The sequence below is a fragment of the Hyperoodon ampullatus genome (assembly GCF_949752795.1).
Source record: "Hyperoodon ampullatus genome assembly, chromosome: 4".
NCBI lineage: Eukaryota > Metazoa > Chordata > Mammalia > Artiodactyla > Ziphiidae > Hyperoodon > Hyperoodon ampullatus.
This window is the reverse complement of record NC_136917.1, coordinates 171,967,572-171,985,462: the sequence shown is the minus strand read 5'-3', so window position 1 is coordinate 171,985,462 and position 17,891 is coordinate 171,967,572. Positions and strand designations below refer to the sequence as shown.

The 17,891-nt window shown below is 41.9% G+C and overlaps 1 protein-coding gene across 1 annotated transcript in view; it reads left to right on the top strand.

The window, feature by feature from the left end:
* ICE1 (interactor of little elongation complex ELL subunit 1) overlaps window positions 1–15,947 on the top strand; it is a gene marked incomplete at both ends in the record, with an annotated part of 58,222 nt that extends 42,275 nt beyond the window's left edge. Inside the window, 4 exons of the mRNA XM_079703169.1 lie at window positions 2,947–3,137; window positions 5,003–5,109; window positions 11,357–11,455; window positions 15,766–15,947. Of these exons, the coding sequence (XP_079559295.1) occupies window positions 2,947–3,137; window positions 5,003–5,109; window positions 11,357–11,455; window positions 15,766–15,947 (579 nt within the window). The remainder of the gene's footprint in view (window positions 1–2,946; window positions 3,138–5,002; window positions 5,110–11,356; window positions 11,456–15,765) is intronic.
* Window positions 15,948–17,891: the final 1,944 nt, after the last annotated feature.

Genomic DNA, 17,891 nt, shown 5'->3' with positions numbered 1-17,891 from the left:
TAAAATATCGTTTTAGTCTAAGCTTATGCATTTTGTTCATTAAGTATGCATGAGACACTTTGGAAGAAGTTGTAGACCTGTGTGCTGTGTTAATTGAACAAAGTTTCTTTTGTGTACTAATTTATGGCTGATGAAATCTGTACATGCACATATATATGTGAGGGCTCGGAAGAGCTGCACATCATTTGCTTCTACAGTAGGTACTTAGGTGAAAAAATTGGTATCTCAATTCCTTCCTGTTATGATTTTTTCTGAATCTAATATTCTCTGTTTTTCTTTCCAGTTGATGGAATTTGTGTTTGTTCTAAGTTTTGTGTTCCATGTTTTCTTTCATTATCTTATTTTCTTTAGTGACTGATATGTTAATATAGTATCTAGATTGGTGTTCTTTTCTTCGTAGATTTTCTCTAATGAGAATCGCTGGATGCTGAATTGATAGTGGTAATCTTTAAGAAGAGGTATTGAAGTCAGTGAGGGGTTGACTTTCACTTTGTTCTGCCCTTTTTAATGACTGTATTACTGTCCTCTTTTAAAAAAATTCTGGCTTATGCATGTAGTAGACTTTTATATGTCATTTTGCTTTCCTTTTTAGTACTTTTTGATGTTACTCTTCATTAGACTTTCATTTTCTTATAAAAAGAAAAGGAAAGGGCTATTGGTGGATAAAAAGTTAGGGAATTTTAAAAAGCAAGTCTGTAATCATCTCTTCATCAATCCACCTAGACAAACCAGAGTGTATTGGTGTGAGGTACCATCAGATTGCAGTCCCTTAGCAGTGAGAAGAGCATCCATACATGCATCTCCATCCTCCGCGGTTACCTGCAGGGCCACTCCTGTCCCTGCTTAGTCCTCCTGCTTGTGCACTGGAGCCTTCTCCTTTGGCCTGTTCAGGATGAAGCCAGATATGTTTGGATAATAAAACATGATTAATGAAGAAGGTAGAATTTTACTAAGTGTGTTTAGCCTGTATCATATCAAATAAAAATATAAAGTCAAAGCTATTAAAAAAAAAAAGAGGAACACTTGAGGGGGGAAATACCATTATAGGCCAAGACTTCCAAATTCTGTCCTACAGAGTTCAATAGGTGTGAAGCACAAAAATAAGTAAAAAGTTAGTGGAATTCAACAATATAAAAAGTAAACTTGAATGAAGACTGTATTTTTTCATATGTCTGTGACATTTGCAAAAACCAGTCATGCATTTGACCTTAATTTTTAAAAAGTAAAGAGTCTACACTCAATTCTCTGGCAATGACTCAGTAAAATTAGACAGAGAATTAAAAGATTCTATAAAAATTCCCTGGAGATCAAGATACACAGTCCTGAACAATCTGTGAACAAATAGAAACTCAGAAGTAAAATTACAGTATTTGGTATGAAAGGAAAATCCTTCATACCGAAGACCTCTCGTTTTTGGAAAACTTACACTCATTGAAATAGTTTAAATGTCTTCATTATTAAACAAGTAATAAATAAATTTCACTGATAATCATCTTAAAAATTTAAAAAATTTGAGAAGGAATCCAGAAAAAATATATAGTTTAAAAGGTGTAGTAGTAATGAAGCAGAGAACAAAAAAAAATTGCCTTTAAAAAATACTAATAAAACAGGTAACTCAGTTCAGATTAATGTAAAAAGAGAAAAGCAAAAATGTTCAAGATTTCAGAATGAGAGAGGCAGTGTGAGTAGAGATGGAGGATGAAGAATGAGAAGACTGCCACCTACAGCTTCGTAACAGGTTCGGAAACCGAGGATGGTTCCTTAGCAACATAAATATGGTCAGAATTGGCTTTAGGGGTAAAACACTGGAATAAACCAGTTGTTTTCCTTTTTTTTTTTTTTTTTTTGCATTACGTGGGCTTCTCACTGCTATGGCCTCTCCCGTTGCGGAGCACAGGCTCCGGACGCGCAGGCCCAGCAGCCATGGCTCACGGGCCCAGCCGCTCCGCAGCATGTGGGATCCTCCCAGACCGGGGCACGAACCCGCGTCCCCTGCATCGGCAGGCGGACTCTCAACCACTGCGCCACCAGGGAAGCCCTGTTTTCCATTTTAAAAGATTGAAAAGGTGATTAAAAATTTAGTATACAAGAAGCGTGTATAGATTTCATCTGAATTTTCTCTAATCTTTAAAGAACCAACTAATTCCAGTCTTTTTCAGGTGTAAGAGAAGATTGAAAGCCGCTTGTTCATTTTTAATAAAAAACTCAATAAAAAAAAGAAAAAAAAACTATAAATACACTGCTGGGTATGTACCCAAGGAAAGTCTAATTTATGTCCACAAAAAGGCTTGCACATGAATGTCCAAAGCAGCATTATTCATTACAGCCTAAAGCCGGAAGTAACCCAGATTTCTATCAATAGGTGAATGGACAAACTGTGGTATATCCATACAATGGATTCCTACTCGGCAGTAAAGAGGGGTGTTCAAGCTACCTATACGTGCAAGAACGTGGAAAAATACCAAAAAAAAGCATGCATAGATGGAAAAGAAGCCAGACAGAAGAGTCTAGTACCATCTGGTTCAATTTTATGAATTTCTGGAAAAAGCAGACTGATATCTAGGGTCAGAAAGATGACGGAATGAATTTACTGAAGAATTTTTTAAAGATTAAAAATTGTTTTTTAATAAAACTTTAATTCTCTGATTTCAGTTAATGAAAATTTGCATTCCTATCTGGATTGCAGTGTCTTTCCTACCTGACTGGATTCTGCATTCTGCCTGGAGCTTTTTTATCTGGCCTGTCAACCACCATTGTATAATTATTTTAGGACAGTTGTTATGACTAAGATAAACACAGTTCTTTATTCAAAATAACTTTCAAAAGGTGTCCTTTAAAATTAAATGATTATTCATCTGATGCTTGTTAGTACTCTTTGAGATCACCCACATGAGATATGTTATATTTGAAACTCTGAATTTTCTTTTTTTTTACCTTATTTGCTAGAATGCTCCTGCAGACGTTGGCTTCATGGTTTCTAAGCTGCTTTTGACCATACAGTTATGTCCAAAAACGGAATTTCAGTCCAGTGAAAGATTTGGTGAAGACCTAAGTGATACCACTTGGGAGTACATATGTGCCATCGATCTGCTCTGCTGCCATCAGAAGTGGGTTTGGACACATGACAACATTATAAGGTACAGGGCTATTCTGCTCACTGAAGTTGGGTTATTTGAATTGTCAGGTAGTCTGTTCAATGATTGCTGAATTGTGGTTTGAATCATTTTTGCTGTTTAAGGCAGCTGAAACATTTACAAAGCACATTTTGATTTGGGTAAGAGTTAATAGAACTACTCTTAAATGCCAGTGTCACTGCCACATCCCCTCGCTTTACTTTTTTTTGGTACCTTTCACTACTTTTCATTGTATTCTCTTATTACTAAAGGAAAATGAATCTCATGCAGGGGGGACGTTGGTTTCCCTGGCCTCCCCCGGTATGTATGTAGACAGAGCAGCGCCCACACAAGGTGCTCAGCGGATACATGTAGATTGAAATGTAATGATCATTATCTTAATGTACAGATACTATGGAAAAACCCACAGGAGCAGAAATATTCAAACTTCTGGGCCAGCAGCTCTTCTCACTGGGGTTTCAGGAGAGAACTGAGCCTGTTAACGCTCATGCGTCCATTTTATGTAACAAATTAACTTTTCTCTGTTCATCTATCTATGCAGCATGTTTGGAGAATGGGGAAAGTAGTCAAATAACTGTTCTGCAGTTAATTACAACCCTTAATTTTCTTACAACCCTGACTGAGAAAGGCTGGTTTAAAGGGGTTTATCACATTGAAAAGGATTCAGCAAAGGATTAATAGTCTGTATCTTTGAGACACCTGAGGAATATATTCTGTGGAAATCTGTTCTCTTGTTTTCCCTTCTTAACACTCGGGAAAGATGATACATCTGAATGTCAAATAATAGGTAATAGAATTATGGAATGTCTATATAATGAGATACAGCCATATTAGAATAAATAGCTATACATGGATTTTTATATACTGACACGAAAGTGTTTTTCAGTCTATTACTAAGAAAGTGCCAGGACAGTCTGTTCAGTGCTGTCTGGGTAATGATGTGTGAGTGGCTACCCTGGGCCTCATCTTCCTGGAAGCCCAGGGGGCAGGGGCCCTTCTATCCCCAATGACAGATGAGACCACCAGGGATGGTGCCAGTCACAGGTGCTTTGTCCACAGTCCCCCCGCTGGCAGTACGGACAGAGTGTTGGATATCAGGATCTCTGCCTGGGCGATTCCAGACCTTGATTCCTAAGCACTGCCGTCACTTTGACTGTGTTTTTTACATACATGCAAGCATAGAAGTCTGTGGGAGGAAAAGCCCCAAATTAAAAGAGTGATAGTTATCTGAGAATGTGTTTTTAATGTACATTTTCCTTTCATGTGTCTGTATTTAACTTTGCTAATATTATAAATACTATGTAAGAAGTTAATACCTTTTTGAAAGGAGAGAGCAAAGAGAAATTGCCACTGTTTTCAATCAGTAGATCTAGTTTCTTTAATCCATGTAAAGTGTGGTTCATTTCCTCTGGTTTAGTTCTTTTTACAAAATATAGCCTGTTTGTCTTTGCTCCACCCCGGGAAACTAGGCTTCTAGAACGCAGGTGCCACCTTACATCTGGATGGTCCACGTGAGAATCCAGACTCTACTGCTTCCAGTTCTGTGACTTGGGGACATTGTTCAGCATCTCTACACTAAAGCCTTGTGAAAAGGGTTAAATAGAATAAAGACGCAAGCATGGGTGTTGGCAGCCTTTTTAAAGCCACTGTAAGCACAGAGATCCTGAATAGTTGGAAAGTATGTGAGCTTTCAATGTCTGTTCTCATGTTAGCCAAAAATGCTACATCTTTAAAAGTTCCTCCTCTTCACTAATTGTCTCCTGTGGAGCATTTTTAAGATAATTTCTTCTTAATATTTGAACGATGGTGGGTGAGCATACTTTCATATACATACATACATGTATATATTTGTTGTTGTTATTTTGTAGTAAGGAGCTGTGGCCTGTAATGGATAAGTGGATAAAATACAGAAAAGGACATGCAAACATTGCATACATTCCTGATATTATCATAGCGTCAATACTGAGGCTCATTGGTGAGTTGTCTGTTGTATTAAATGTGTTCTTGTTATTGATGATATCTTGGTGAGAGAATAAGTGTGTAATAATATATTTTGACTGAAACTTCACTATAATAACTGACTTTACAGCCACCAGAGTAGGTACTTTTGCACTAAATTAATTTTCATTACTCATGCTCTTCCTTTGTAAATTAACATTTTATTCCCCTTTTTCAGATTTAAGGTATTTCATGTTAGTACAGTTTATTTATAATTGAACTCTTGATTCTCAGATATTAATTTTAATACACACACATGCACACACTTGCATATACACTCCAGGATACATTGCTGGATACATTGCTATAAATTACAGTTAATTTGATTTATAAAATAAGTGGATACTTAATCCCTGCTTGCACCCCAGTTTTTTTTTCCGTACTCGCTCAATAAGGATAACTATGTACTTCTATAATTGGAAACTAGTGTTATTTTGTTTCTGTAAATTGTAAGCTGAATAAACAAATTAAAATCATTGTTTAAAAATCTTTTAAGTGAAATACAGATTCTTTTTAATCTCACATCTAAAGGGGACCTCAGTTGCCATTTAGTTCTGCCCCTCCCTTTCACCCACACATCTTTATTTTTTATTTTTACTGATTTTTTCTTTTCTTGCCCCATCTCTGACACACTGCTCTCCAGTCCAGGCGTCATGATCAGCGATGAGGTCTGTTCATTATTAGAAGAGGCTCTCTTTACTTTGAAGTGGCTCCTCTGTCTGCCATGTGTTGATTGCTTGGGGGCTGACAAAACAAGGTTCAGCCTGTTTCCGTGTCAGGGCCCTTTAGATCCTTGGAGATAGTTATCATGACTTTTAAGTATCTTTGCCGTTTAATTAATTAAAACTCCAAGATAAAACCATTTGAAATAGGTTTGAGAATTTTTAAATCACGTAAGTCAGTCTTATAAATAGACCACAGTAAGAAATACAATATCCCTGACTAATTTTGTTACCGTATCTGCATTCCTGCACTGTGCACATTTTACATGCAAACATAGGAACATTGTAGTAAATAAATATATAAACTGGGTCTTGACAAAAACCTGGTTTTCAAGGTGGACATCTAACAGTTTTCACTGGAAATAACCTAGCATACACTTGGAGTTAAGATACAGAACATGAAAGCATGAAAGTGTGGAAGTGGAGATGACTAACCTGCCCAGTGGGGGACTTCCCTGAATGCCTCAGGTCCAGTGCCCTGAGGACCACTGTCTGTCCCAAGTGGGAGCAGCAAGGACACAGAAGGGCCAGTGACCTCATTTTCAGCCGTCAGCTGGTGGCATGTGTGTGTCTGGAAATTCTGGTTTTGGTAGCAGCTTCTCTTATGGGTTCAAGAAAGAATGTGTTCATACTTTGAACTAATTCATTCCAAATTGAGAAAGCTTTTTGAGAATTTAAGAAATTAGGAAAGGTGTTAGGTCTGTAAATGCTTACATGTTGACCTAGATGAAGAATCTGTGGAATTTGCTGAAGAACAGACTTTTGAAGTCACACTTATAAAATATGGTGTGATCTTTGCTGTTATCATTGCAGTGGTTGTTTCTTTGTGTACTTACTGACTGTAACAGGATGGGAAGAGAGAGTGGGAGGATGTGTTTCTGGTGGTTGACCCCATCCTGCTCTGAGAAGCATCTGTGATGGAGGGTCGGCCTCACATGTCACTCTCCTCCTCAGTTAGCTTTTATCAGCTTTGGTTGATTGTCCAGACTGCCTGAAAAGCTTTTTTAAAATTACAAATTCTCAGCCTCCAGACAAACCTGCACAAGATTATAGAAATACTTTCGAATACATACCTTAAAAAGTAACTCATTTGTGAATTAAGAAGAATATGGTCATAGTTTATCTAAAAACAAGGATGTACAATTGTAGGGAGAAAACCTGATTGGTAGTTTTAGTCAAACTCAGACTAATTTATTCTTTAAATCTTTAAAATATGGCTTTTGAGAAAATAATTTATAACATTTGATAATATATATTATTTAGAGTAATATATGTATATTTACATAATTGGGAGTGGTGTAATACAATGATGTGTGTCATGGGAATAATGTATCATTAATATATAGTTGACAATACTGCATAATAAAATTATAATGTATAAGTAAATAAGTTTAGTTGAGAGGATGGCTAATTAGAAAGGAAGTGTAATGTCAAACATGAGAGCAGACTCGGGACTGGCAAACCCTGCTGAGGTCCGCGGGTGGACCAGGGCAGGCCGAGCCCCTGTGAGTGAAAAGCCTGGTGTGGGGAGGATGAGAGGGACCGCTGGGCTGTCCCCGGAGAACCGGGGCTGAGTTTTGCTGGGAGTCTGTTGGCGCTGAAGGCTCCCCCCACCCCCACCCCCACCCCCCAGCAAAGCAGGGGCTGGGGTCCCGGCGAGCAGGGGTGGGCCGAGGGGGAAGATGGAAGCAGGGCGGAATCCTGAGAGGCGGCTTTAGGGGTGGGTGTGTGCTTCCCTTCCCGCACACCCGTCTGAGTTGGAGTTTGAACCGTTTCTAAGAAGAAACTCTGCTGGAGAAGCTTCTTGCAGTTTCTGAAGCTGACATTTACTAAAGAATTTAGCAAATAATTAACTTGGTTGGCTGTGCTTTCTTAATAATAAATGAAGTCACACAGTAGGCATTCATAAAATAAAGGAATTGTCTGTATTCTTAACTTCAGATTTGTAAATCCTAATTGGATTTTTACCCCATGGGAAATAAAAACAGGCTATCTGGCAAAATGGTTCAGTGTTATCTGATGTTGGGTTGGGGTATGAACACCCCTGTTAGCAAATGAAATGCTTGCATGTGATTATTAAATGGGGTTTCTCTAACCTACCTTAACAATAATGGATTAAAGAGTGTTTTGTGGAACATTTGGATCTCTCTGGACCCCTGGGGACGTGGAGGACTGGGGGGAGAGCCTGCTCCAGGCGGCTCGTGTCCTGGCGGAGTCAGGGCCTCTTTGCGGGGGCAGGAGGTAGGGGGGCGGTGAGCCCCTGTCTGAGGTCCTTGGGTGGGAAGGGGGCAGAGTGGGGACGGGAGTCTGCCTGCCACGAGACGCAGCGGAGTATGAAGGTATAGAATACCCCATTTTGCCCCCCAAAGAGCTTTAAATTCTGAAATGGCCCACCTGGTTTTAGCAGAGCCTAGAAGCTAGGATAACACTGTTTCTCACGTCAGGTTTTTGCACATCAGGCTGCAATAGCCAGTACTTGGTTGATTTCTGTCCAATGTCTCACCTTGTCTTTCAGCTTTTCTTTGCAATTGTCTTAACTCATCCTTTCCTTAACATACCTGCATCTGAAATCTTGACTGAAAGCCCTGGGTAACTATCTTGCTCTGATCCCTGCCCTGTAGACTGGGTCTCACCTTCCCTAAGGCCGGCAAACTCTCCTTCTCAGGCTTCCGTGAGTGGGGAGCGTGTTGTCTTTGACACTGAGATCGACTCCACATTTCTTACTTGAATTTTAATATGTTGGCTGAACTGCCCTGGACTCACTCACCTTCCTTCTGTAGAGGGACTTTTCTTCCCGTCTATTTAGCAAATTTGTCCATCATCTTTGTCAAGTCATCATATATGTAAGCCTTTTCCCCCAAACCATATACCTCAGACTCATGATTTCCTCTTATTTTATCTCTGATTTGTTCTGTTAACTTATATAAAGCTTTATACAATGCACTTCATTAAGCATTTTTAATTAAAAGAAAGGGACCCATTATAATGCAGTCATGTATTATCTGGAAACACATGCATATCCCATGGCCAGATAATCCCATAGCTGTGCTAGGCACGCACACGGTCCCTTTCTCTGCTAATAGTCATGCATTGAATGCTCCCGATAGATTGTCTCAGAGGACAGGTCTGGTGACATGCAGTTATTAGCACTTTGATCTAATTACAAGATGTCTAAGAGTGCTCAGTACTTTGAAATTTCTGAGCTCTGAAGTACATTACTTTTCAACCTGTGAAAGACTTCCTAAGGGATTATCCATATGTTTACAGTTTCATCCTGGATTAGGAATTAACCGGGGAGTCATTGATCAGTAGGAGTTTACTGAATGTCTGCTGTCTATCACAGCATTTAGGGTGCGTGTAACTAGCGCTAAGCTAGTTCCTATAGGGGATACAAAGTAATAAAGTCCCTTTAGTGTCCCTTGCCTCAGTTTCTCCATATTCAACACAGAGATGAGGCTGATGGACTGGGTCACATCTAAGCCTGTGGGCTGTTTGTACTATTGAGAGAGAACATGGACACAAAACAGGGAGCATGCAGGATAATGTTGTCATAAGAGCACAGGAAGAGGACTAGGGTAAGACGGCATCCAAGGTATGTCCCAGAATCCTCCTCCTGTGTAACAGCAGGGCCAAAAGGACATGAGGCCTGGCCGTGAGGGAGGCACAGAGGCTTCCGCTTTGAAGCAAGCTGGTTTCCACAGGACCATTGGAATAAAGGAGGGTCCGGATGGGTGGCGACTAGGCGAGGAGTGTTGTCCTGTTTAGCCCCCTAGTGAGACCCCCAAAGAGGTTTTGTCACTCCAGGTTTTATGTGTCAATTATTGTACTAGAAATTAAAACTAGGAGTTTAAAAAAATGTTTACTATTCACTTAAGATTAATAGTAATAAACTAATGTTAATATAAATGATATTTTTAATGAAAAATAACTATTTCCAAAACAAACAAAAATAAGAGTGTGCAGAATGGAACATTATCTTGCTGCAAACCTCTTCACTGTCTAGATTCATAGAAGAGTGGGTTTCCCATAGCTGCTCTGCATTCAGTCTCTGGCTGTTTGTTGTTTTGGTTGAAGTATTTGGAGAAAGTCCAGTCTCATACAGATGTGTAGTTGATTAAAGGAGTATTTTAATAGCCCGTTCAAGTAATTGTGGATATTCTTCTTTGACACTGCAGTGGAACTCAACAAGTGATGATTTCTTAAAGGCTAGTTTCAGTGTGAAATCTGAAACCTCATCAGTGAACTTTGCTTCTCTGTTGCACCAGAGTCCCTTGGTCCACCTTACTTGATGAAGGGATCTTTTTTGCCCATTCATGATTTTGTAACATGTACTGCTCACTTGGAAAATACTGATTTGTACAGATCTTCCAAATGTCAACAATATTAAGAAAACAGACATTAATATCATCACTGATCTCATCAGAGAAATCTGAAGTACTTGAAGCTGTCAAGCTTAGGGTAGGTGATGGAAGTTTTTCCAAAATTCTAATTTTGCTTAAGAGCTCAAATTTTATCACTGACAACAATGATAAGTTTCCTTGCAGTGACAGGTTCACTTTACTCATTTTTGAGAAAATGTCTGTCTCAGTCTAAATAGCCATAGTTTGTCAGTGGTTCTTTCAGTGAAAAGTGGGTGGAGAAAGCACCCAGTTCCCCTCCCAGCTGAAGCAGCTGCACAGGTGCTTTTCCTGGAGAGAGTCGGGGTGCCGAGGTGCCAGGGGTGTGCTTCACGTGCCCTTCCTGTCCCATCCGCGGAAGATCGCAGAGCCGTGTGCTTAGGGGTCTAGATTTCATAAGAATCATTGTTACCGTTTCATGAAGGACGTTCTGAGTGAGTTAGCTTTTCCGACTGTGAGCTCCTGGTCATGGACAGTGACCCCCATGTCACTGCCCTGACGGGTGCTGAGGGTCCATTAGTTTGATCACCACTGCCTTTGCACTGTCAGGCCACATCTCAGCACTGGAAGGAAAACACATCACTTCTTAGTGTCGTTGGGAACGCAAAGTTTTGACCTTGAGGACCCTGGGGGTTTAGTAGAGCACACTTGGGAGCTGCTGCTCTACGTGAGAACGGAGGTTGTGTTAGACAACTACGTTGTAACAGCAAACTCTGTCTTATATTTAGTCCGTTAACCCACAGAAGTTAGTCATTTCACACTGAGCCTGCTAAAACCATTCATTCTGCTAAACTCCATTTATTATATGAAAACTGGGAAAGCAACACATTGTATATCTGTGTATCATCTGTATGTGTGAGTAACAGAAGAGCTGACGAATCATTCAGTCAAAACAGCCCCCCACCCTGGGACGGATGGTGCTGTATTGAGTCCTGATGCTTTACTGTTTAATTTGTTTTCATTTAAGAATAGGTACCCATCTAACTTCAGTTCAGGATCCTGAAGCTTAATGTACATGTTAAACGAAAGAAAACGTAAGTTTTAAATTCTTATGAAAAGTTAACATTTAACCACAGATTGTTTACATTTTGTTTTTTTCCCCTAGGTCGTTTAGGCCAGTTGGGTTTGAAGGAAGGGTTTCCATCAGCTGTGAAAAATATTAGTGCAGTCATTGGTATGTTTATACAGCATGCCCAGGATGAAGGTAAAACTTTTATTATAATTATTTTTAAATCATTTGCATTCCTCTTATTAATTCTGTTTTGAGTTCTTACTATGTGCCATGCTCTGTGCATCTCTCAGTGCTTGGGGGTGAGGAGTTTGATCATGGAGCCACACTCTGCCTGCGTTCTCAGCACTGGCATTTGAACGTGTGTGGGTTTCCTGTTGTTTCAGTGGTAGCCGCTCGCCCTGTTGGGCAGCGCATCCCTAAGGAAGAGGAAACTCTCTTATCGTCCTGGTGCTGACGTTCTGTCTCAGAAACTGTCGGTACTATCTTCATGCTGCCCTGTGACCTCCGACCAGTGACTCAACCTCAGCTGCCTGCAGAGGCCTGGCTGAAGTTGTGTTGTGATGACCAAGTGCAGTCACACGTGTGAAGCAGCGACCCCAGTGTGGCCTGGGTATCACTGAGTACTTAGCATCCCCAGAGAACTTGGAAACTGGAGGCTTTTTGTGATCCGGTCTTCATAGTGGTGGTTTCCTTTTCATTTGTATACCTCAGAGCATGTAATTTTATATTCTTATTCCTTTGTGGGAAGAGATTAAAACTCAAAAGTAACCCTTTGAAGCGATGAGTCTTACTTTTATTTGAATGTTATGCAATCAAGGAGTAATGCATCCTTTTTCAGAAATTAGGTGACCATATGTATGTGGATTTATCTCTGGGCTTTCTATCCTATTCCATTGATCTATATTTCTGTTTTTGTGCCAGTACCATACTGTCTTGATTACTGTAGCTTTGTTGCATAGTCTGAAGTTGGGGAGCCTGATTCCTCCAGCTCCATTTTTTTCTCAAGATTGCTCTGGCTGTTCACGGTTTTTTGTGTTTCTATACAAACTGTAAAATTTTTTGTTCTAAATGTAAGACCAGACACTATAAAACTGTTAGAGGAAAATGTAGGAAAAACACTCTTTGACATAAACATAAACCACAGCAAGATCTTTTTTGACCCACCTCCTGGAGTAATGAAAATAAAAACAAAACTAAACAAATGGGACGTAATGAAACTTAAAAACTTTTGCACAGCAAAGGAAACCATAAATAAGACAAAAAGACAACCCTCAGAATGGGAGAAAATATTTGCAAATGAAGCAGCAGACAAAAGATTAATCTACAAACAGCTCATGCAGCTCAATATCAAAAAACAACCCAATCAAAAAACGGGCAGAAGATCTAAATAGACATCTCTCCAAGGAGGACATACAGATGACCAAGGAGCACATGAAAGGATGCTCAACATCACTAATTATTAGAGAAATGCAAATCAAAACTACAATGAGGTATCACCTCACACTGATCAGAGTGGCCATCATCAAAAAATCTACAAACAGGGCTTTCCTGGTGGCGCAGTGGTTGAGAATCTGCCTGCCAATGCAGGGGACACAGGTTCGAGCCCTGGTCTGGGAAGATCCCACATGCCGCGGAACAACTAGGCCTGTGAGCCACAACTACTGAGCCTGCGCGTCTGGAGCCTGTGCTCCTCAACAAGAGAGGCCGCGACAGTGAGAGGCCCATGCACCGCGATGAAGAGTGGCCCCCACTTGCCACAACTAGAGGAAGCCCTCGCACAGAAACGAAGACCCAACACAGCCAAAAATAAATAAATATATTAAAAGAAAAATCTACAAACAGTAAATGCTGGAGAGGGTGTGGAGAAAAGGGAACCCTCTTGCACTGTTGGTGGGAATGTAAATTGATACAGCCACTATGGAGAAACAATATGGAGGTTCCTTAAAAAACTAAAAATAGAACTACCATACGACCCAGCAATCCCACTATTGGGCATATACCCAGAGAAAACCATAATTCAAAAAGACACATGCACCACAGTGTTCACCGCAGCACTATTTACAATAGCCAGGACATGGAACCACGTAAATGTCCAATGACAGATGAATGGATAAAGAAGATGTGGTACATGTATATGTATACAATGGAATATTAGCCATAAAAACGAACAAAAATGGGTCGTTTGTAGAGATGTAGATGGACCTAGAGTCTGTCATACAGAGTGAAGTAAGTCAGAAGGAGAAAAACAAATGTCATATATTAATGCATATATGTGGAATCCAGAAAAATGGTACAGATGAACCTATTTGCAGGGCAGGAATAGAGACGCAGACGTAGAGAACGGACATGTGGACCTGGGAAGGAGAGGGTGGGACAAATTGGGAGATTAGGAATGACATATATACACTACCATGTATGAAATAGCTAGTGAGAGCATTCTGTGAAGCATAGGAAGCTCAGCTCGGGGCTCTGTGATGACCTGGATGGGTGTAATGAGGGGGTGGGAGGGGATACATGTATACATATAGCTGACTCACTTCATTGTACAGCAGAAACTAACACAACATTGTAAAGCGATTTTACTCCAATAAAAAAAAAATTAAAACAAAAAAAAAGGAGTAATGCAGTTATACAGTTTCCATCGGAAACACACGATGACATCTGAAATTTACATCCGAGTTGATCTTAACGTGTAGGTTGTCCTCCGCTTTCAGGGTGAGGCGTGGCAGGTTGAGCTAATGAGAACTTCTTTGTCGTCTTTGATTTTAGAGTAGCTGCTGAGGTAATGGCCCTGAAAATGTACTCTTACCGTCTAGACTGTGTGTTGTCATCAGAGAGTAGCCAGGGAGTGGCCGACGGGCTTTCTCGCCACAGATGCCGGGTGGGCATTTCCTAGCAACAGCGTGGCCCTCCTGCCGGGAGGAGCGAGAGGGCCTTGCGCTGGGCTTGCTCTGGGTTAGGCCCTGTCCCACAGAGCAGCACGGGGTCCCCAAGGTGGCCTTCTGGGGATGGCCCTCCAGGGCTTGAACATTGATTTCGTTCTGTGCACAGGAAGCTAACGCCCTGCAAGAAGCATACTTTGCTGGAGGCCTGGCGCTGGTTAGCTCCACCAGGTCACAGCCAGGCTGCCCGAGTCCAGAGCCTACACAGTGCACATGCTCTTATAATTATTTTTAAATCCCTGTGTAAAACTCTTACTCTTTGACTTTTTTTAAGTCTTTACTATGTGCCCTTCTCTATGCTTCTCTAATTACCATGTAGATAAAGGGAACATATTTTTAAAATTTTTTTTCTAATTTTAATTTTTTATTTTTGGCTGTGTTGGGTCTTCATTGCTGCACGCGGGCTTTCTCTGGTTGCGGCGAGCGGGGGCTACTCTTTGTTGCGGTGCGCGCGCTTCTCATTGCGGTGGCTTCTCTTGTTGCGGAGCATGGGCTCTAGGTGCGCGGGCTTCAGTAGCTGTGTCTCGGGGGCTCAGTAGTTGTGACTCGCGGGCTCTAGAGCACAGGCTCAGTAGTTGTGGCTCACGGGCTTAGTGGCTCTGCAGGATGTGGGATCTTCCCAGACCAGGGATCGAACCCGTGTCCCCTGCATGAGCAGGCGGATTGTTAACCACGGCGCCACCAGGGAAGCCCGGGGAATGTAATTTTAAAGCTGCTGTAGTACTATCTACATCTACAGCATTAACATTTGAATGTGTGGGTTTTGTGATATTTATTTTTAAATAGTAGTAGTTTGCCCTATTGGGCATTGCATCACTAACAGTATATAGTTAATAATAAGTTTTAATGAGATAACCCCTAAATTTTTTAACTAAATGATTGAAGTGAATTTAACTAAAATTGAACTAAATTAAATTTGAATTAAATAACTCCTAAATAAACGTATACTTAATGAGAACTCTAGTACACCGTAGTCTCTAACCTAGCTATAGTCTACAATTAAATGCCGTGATCCATAGTCATATACTATAATCTAGTGTGTAAGAGTCTAGTATATGCTCTACTACATACAAAAAATTAGTTTTTCACTTGCTCTCATGTCATCATGTTTTTCATTTCCAAAGTCCACTTATAAACACTTCCAGGGGGTATAATGGAGTCATTTATTTGACAAATGCTTTGGGATCCACATTTTACTAAAACTTAAACATGAGGGTGTGATCCTTCCAGGACCACTTTGGAAAGCTTTGCACTGATCGTGAGAGGGCGGGCGCTTCAGGTCCCGTGCCCCTACTCCGGCTCGCCATCCTCTGGGTACAGGCAGCGCCAGGAACCTGTAGAGAGCTGTGCAGCGTTTTGCTTTGTTTTTGTTTTTGTTTTCCATTTGCAGAAGGGATTTAAATGAACTTTTTCATTGTGTGTTGTTTTTTTTTTTTAATATTTACTTTTCATTGCTGGAAGACAGTATTTGTTGAATAGTCTTTTATTAGATCAACAACATTAACATTTTGCATAACGAAGATCTTCTTGTGTGATGACTGATGTGGAAATTCTTTTCAGACATACCGTGGGGTATCCAACTGGCAGCCGTGTACGCTCTGTGTGACTTGAGTCCCAGTAACCCAGCGGAGATCTCCAAGATCCTGGAAGCCTGGCGCACAGAGACCTCTCAGCGTGTCCCCTCCGCAGTGCTTAGCTCCCTGGAGGAGGTCAGCGCTCTGTGTACGGAGGAGCGTGGCTGACTGCCCCATGCTGTGCCCGGAGAAGTGCCTTCCCGTCGCTCGAGTGCAGATAGATCAGTCAGCTTCCAGGGTGCCATCCGAGGTTCCCGAGAGAGACGTCAGGGAGATACAAGTGCTGGGGGCGGAGAAGGAAGCAGTGGCTGCTTTCCCTAAACCGCACACATTTCACTTATGGCTGCTGTGATCACATGACATGGATTGTAATTTGTTGTGTCTTGGTCAAACAACAAAAACTTGAACTTAGCCCTTTTTTGCTGCAGAAAGTGTCCTTTTAGTCGCTTTTAAAAATTGAGTGGCATTTTGTAATGAATATAATGTAAAAGCATTGATTTGGTTCCTGAGCCAATTTTGGACTTTGTGCCCAAATGACTGACTAGGAAAAGATGAGGAGGCTAAAACAGTGCTCCTGGAAGCCTCTGCCACTGTCTTAGCTGGAGACGGGCTCCGGAGCTCCTCTCAAGGTATGGAGCGCAGCTGACCAGAGTAGATAAACAGGGAGAGCCTTGAGAACTTCAGTGCATTTCTTCAGGTCTCTAAAGTTCCTTGCAAATATTTAACTGTATCAGGAAAAGGAGAGCTGAGGATAGAGGTCACCGCGGGTGTTTGTACCTCGCCGTGTACATACAGACGCAGCCGAGTGCGGGCAGGTCTCTTCATGTGCCGTGTATATATGGACAGCCTATAATGTGTCTCACATTTGATGATATTCCACTTTCGGAATTTTAGTATTTGTACATAGAAACTGGGTTTAATAACTCACCGTGGTCCTGATTTGTCTTATATTCATCATTTCTTAAAACTCTTGTATGTGTTTTTTATAATAAAAAATAAAAGTAAGCCATGCACACGATTGTCCTGGTCAGTAAAGAGTGACACTTGGTCTTACTTCTGTTCCAGCCGAAGATGAAGCAAATAGTCGGTGCCAACCAAAGACAGCGGTGAGCGGCCTGCCAGAGGGACCTCCCTCCTGGACGGACGGAGGCATGCTGGATTGCCCGGATGTCCTCCCAGGTGCCCTTAGTGAGAGCAGATACCAGATAGGTGCTGGTTGGCCCTCCATATTGGATGTCTTTGTTTAGCTACAGTTGCTACCCTTTAAAAATCACATTTGACAAGTATTTTGTTACTTCTTCCTCCTGTTTTTTAAGTAATTATAACAAACAGATTTGTAAACAACTCTGCCTTGCCCTTTGGATGCTTTTTGGTGGTGTGTTCCCTCTTTCTACCTCTGTCTCTTGGGCCTGTGCTCTGTGCCAGGGCCTTGCTGGGAGGAGCTGGTGAAGAAAGTCACGGCCAGGTTCTCAAAGGCCTGTGATCTGTTGAGAGAACCCTACACAGTCACCCCAATAAATCAACAGTCCAAATTTGGGATTTAAGTGCAGTGAGGGAGATGTAGCGATCTGCCTGCGGAAGAGTAGCAGGGAGACGCCTCTCTCTCTGTTAGTCAAGGAGGGTCCCTCCAAGGAAGCAACACGTGAGCCTGGACCCGAGAGAAGGGAGCTCACCTTGAAAGGAGGGGACCCTGGAACGCGTCCCTCCCAGACAGGTGCGCCAGCTCCGGGAGGGGAGGAGCCTGCCGCGTGTGGGCAGGAGGCCGCTATGGCCAGAACATGCTGTGTAAGTGGGCCAGCGTCCTTCGTTCAGTGACACAGGTAACTGCCAGTCGCTGGGGCCTGCGCAGCCCTGGGCTCGGTCACGCTCCTAGGGGGATTGGAGCAGATGTCACGGTTCACGGGGGCTGTTCTGTGACGGAGGGCAGGAGAAGGGCGGGGCGGGAAGCAGACGTGTCAGGAGGCTGGGGGTGGACGCTGGTGGCCGTGCAGACATCGGGGTGGATGGATGCCACACGGGTCGTGGAGGTGGGATCAGTGCTGAGTTCGTGAACTGGGGGTGATGGGCAGATAGGAATCAGGGTTGCCGCGGCACCTGGGCTTGGGGACAGGA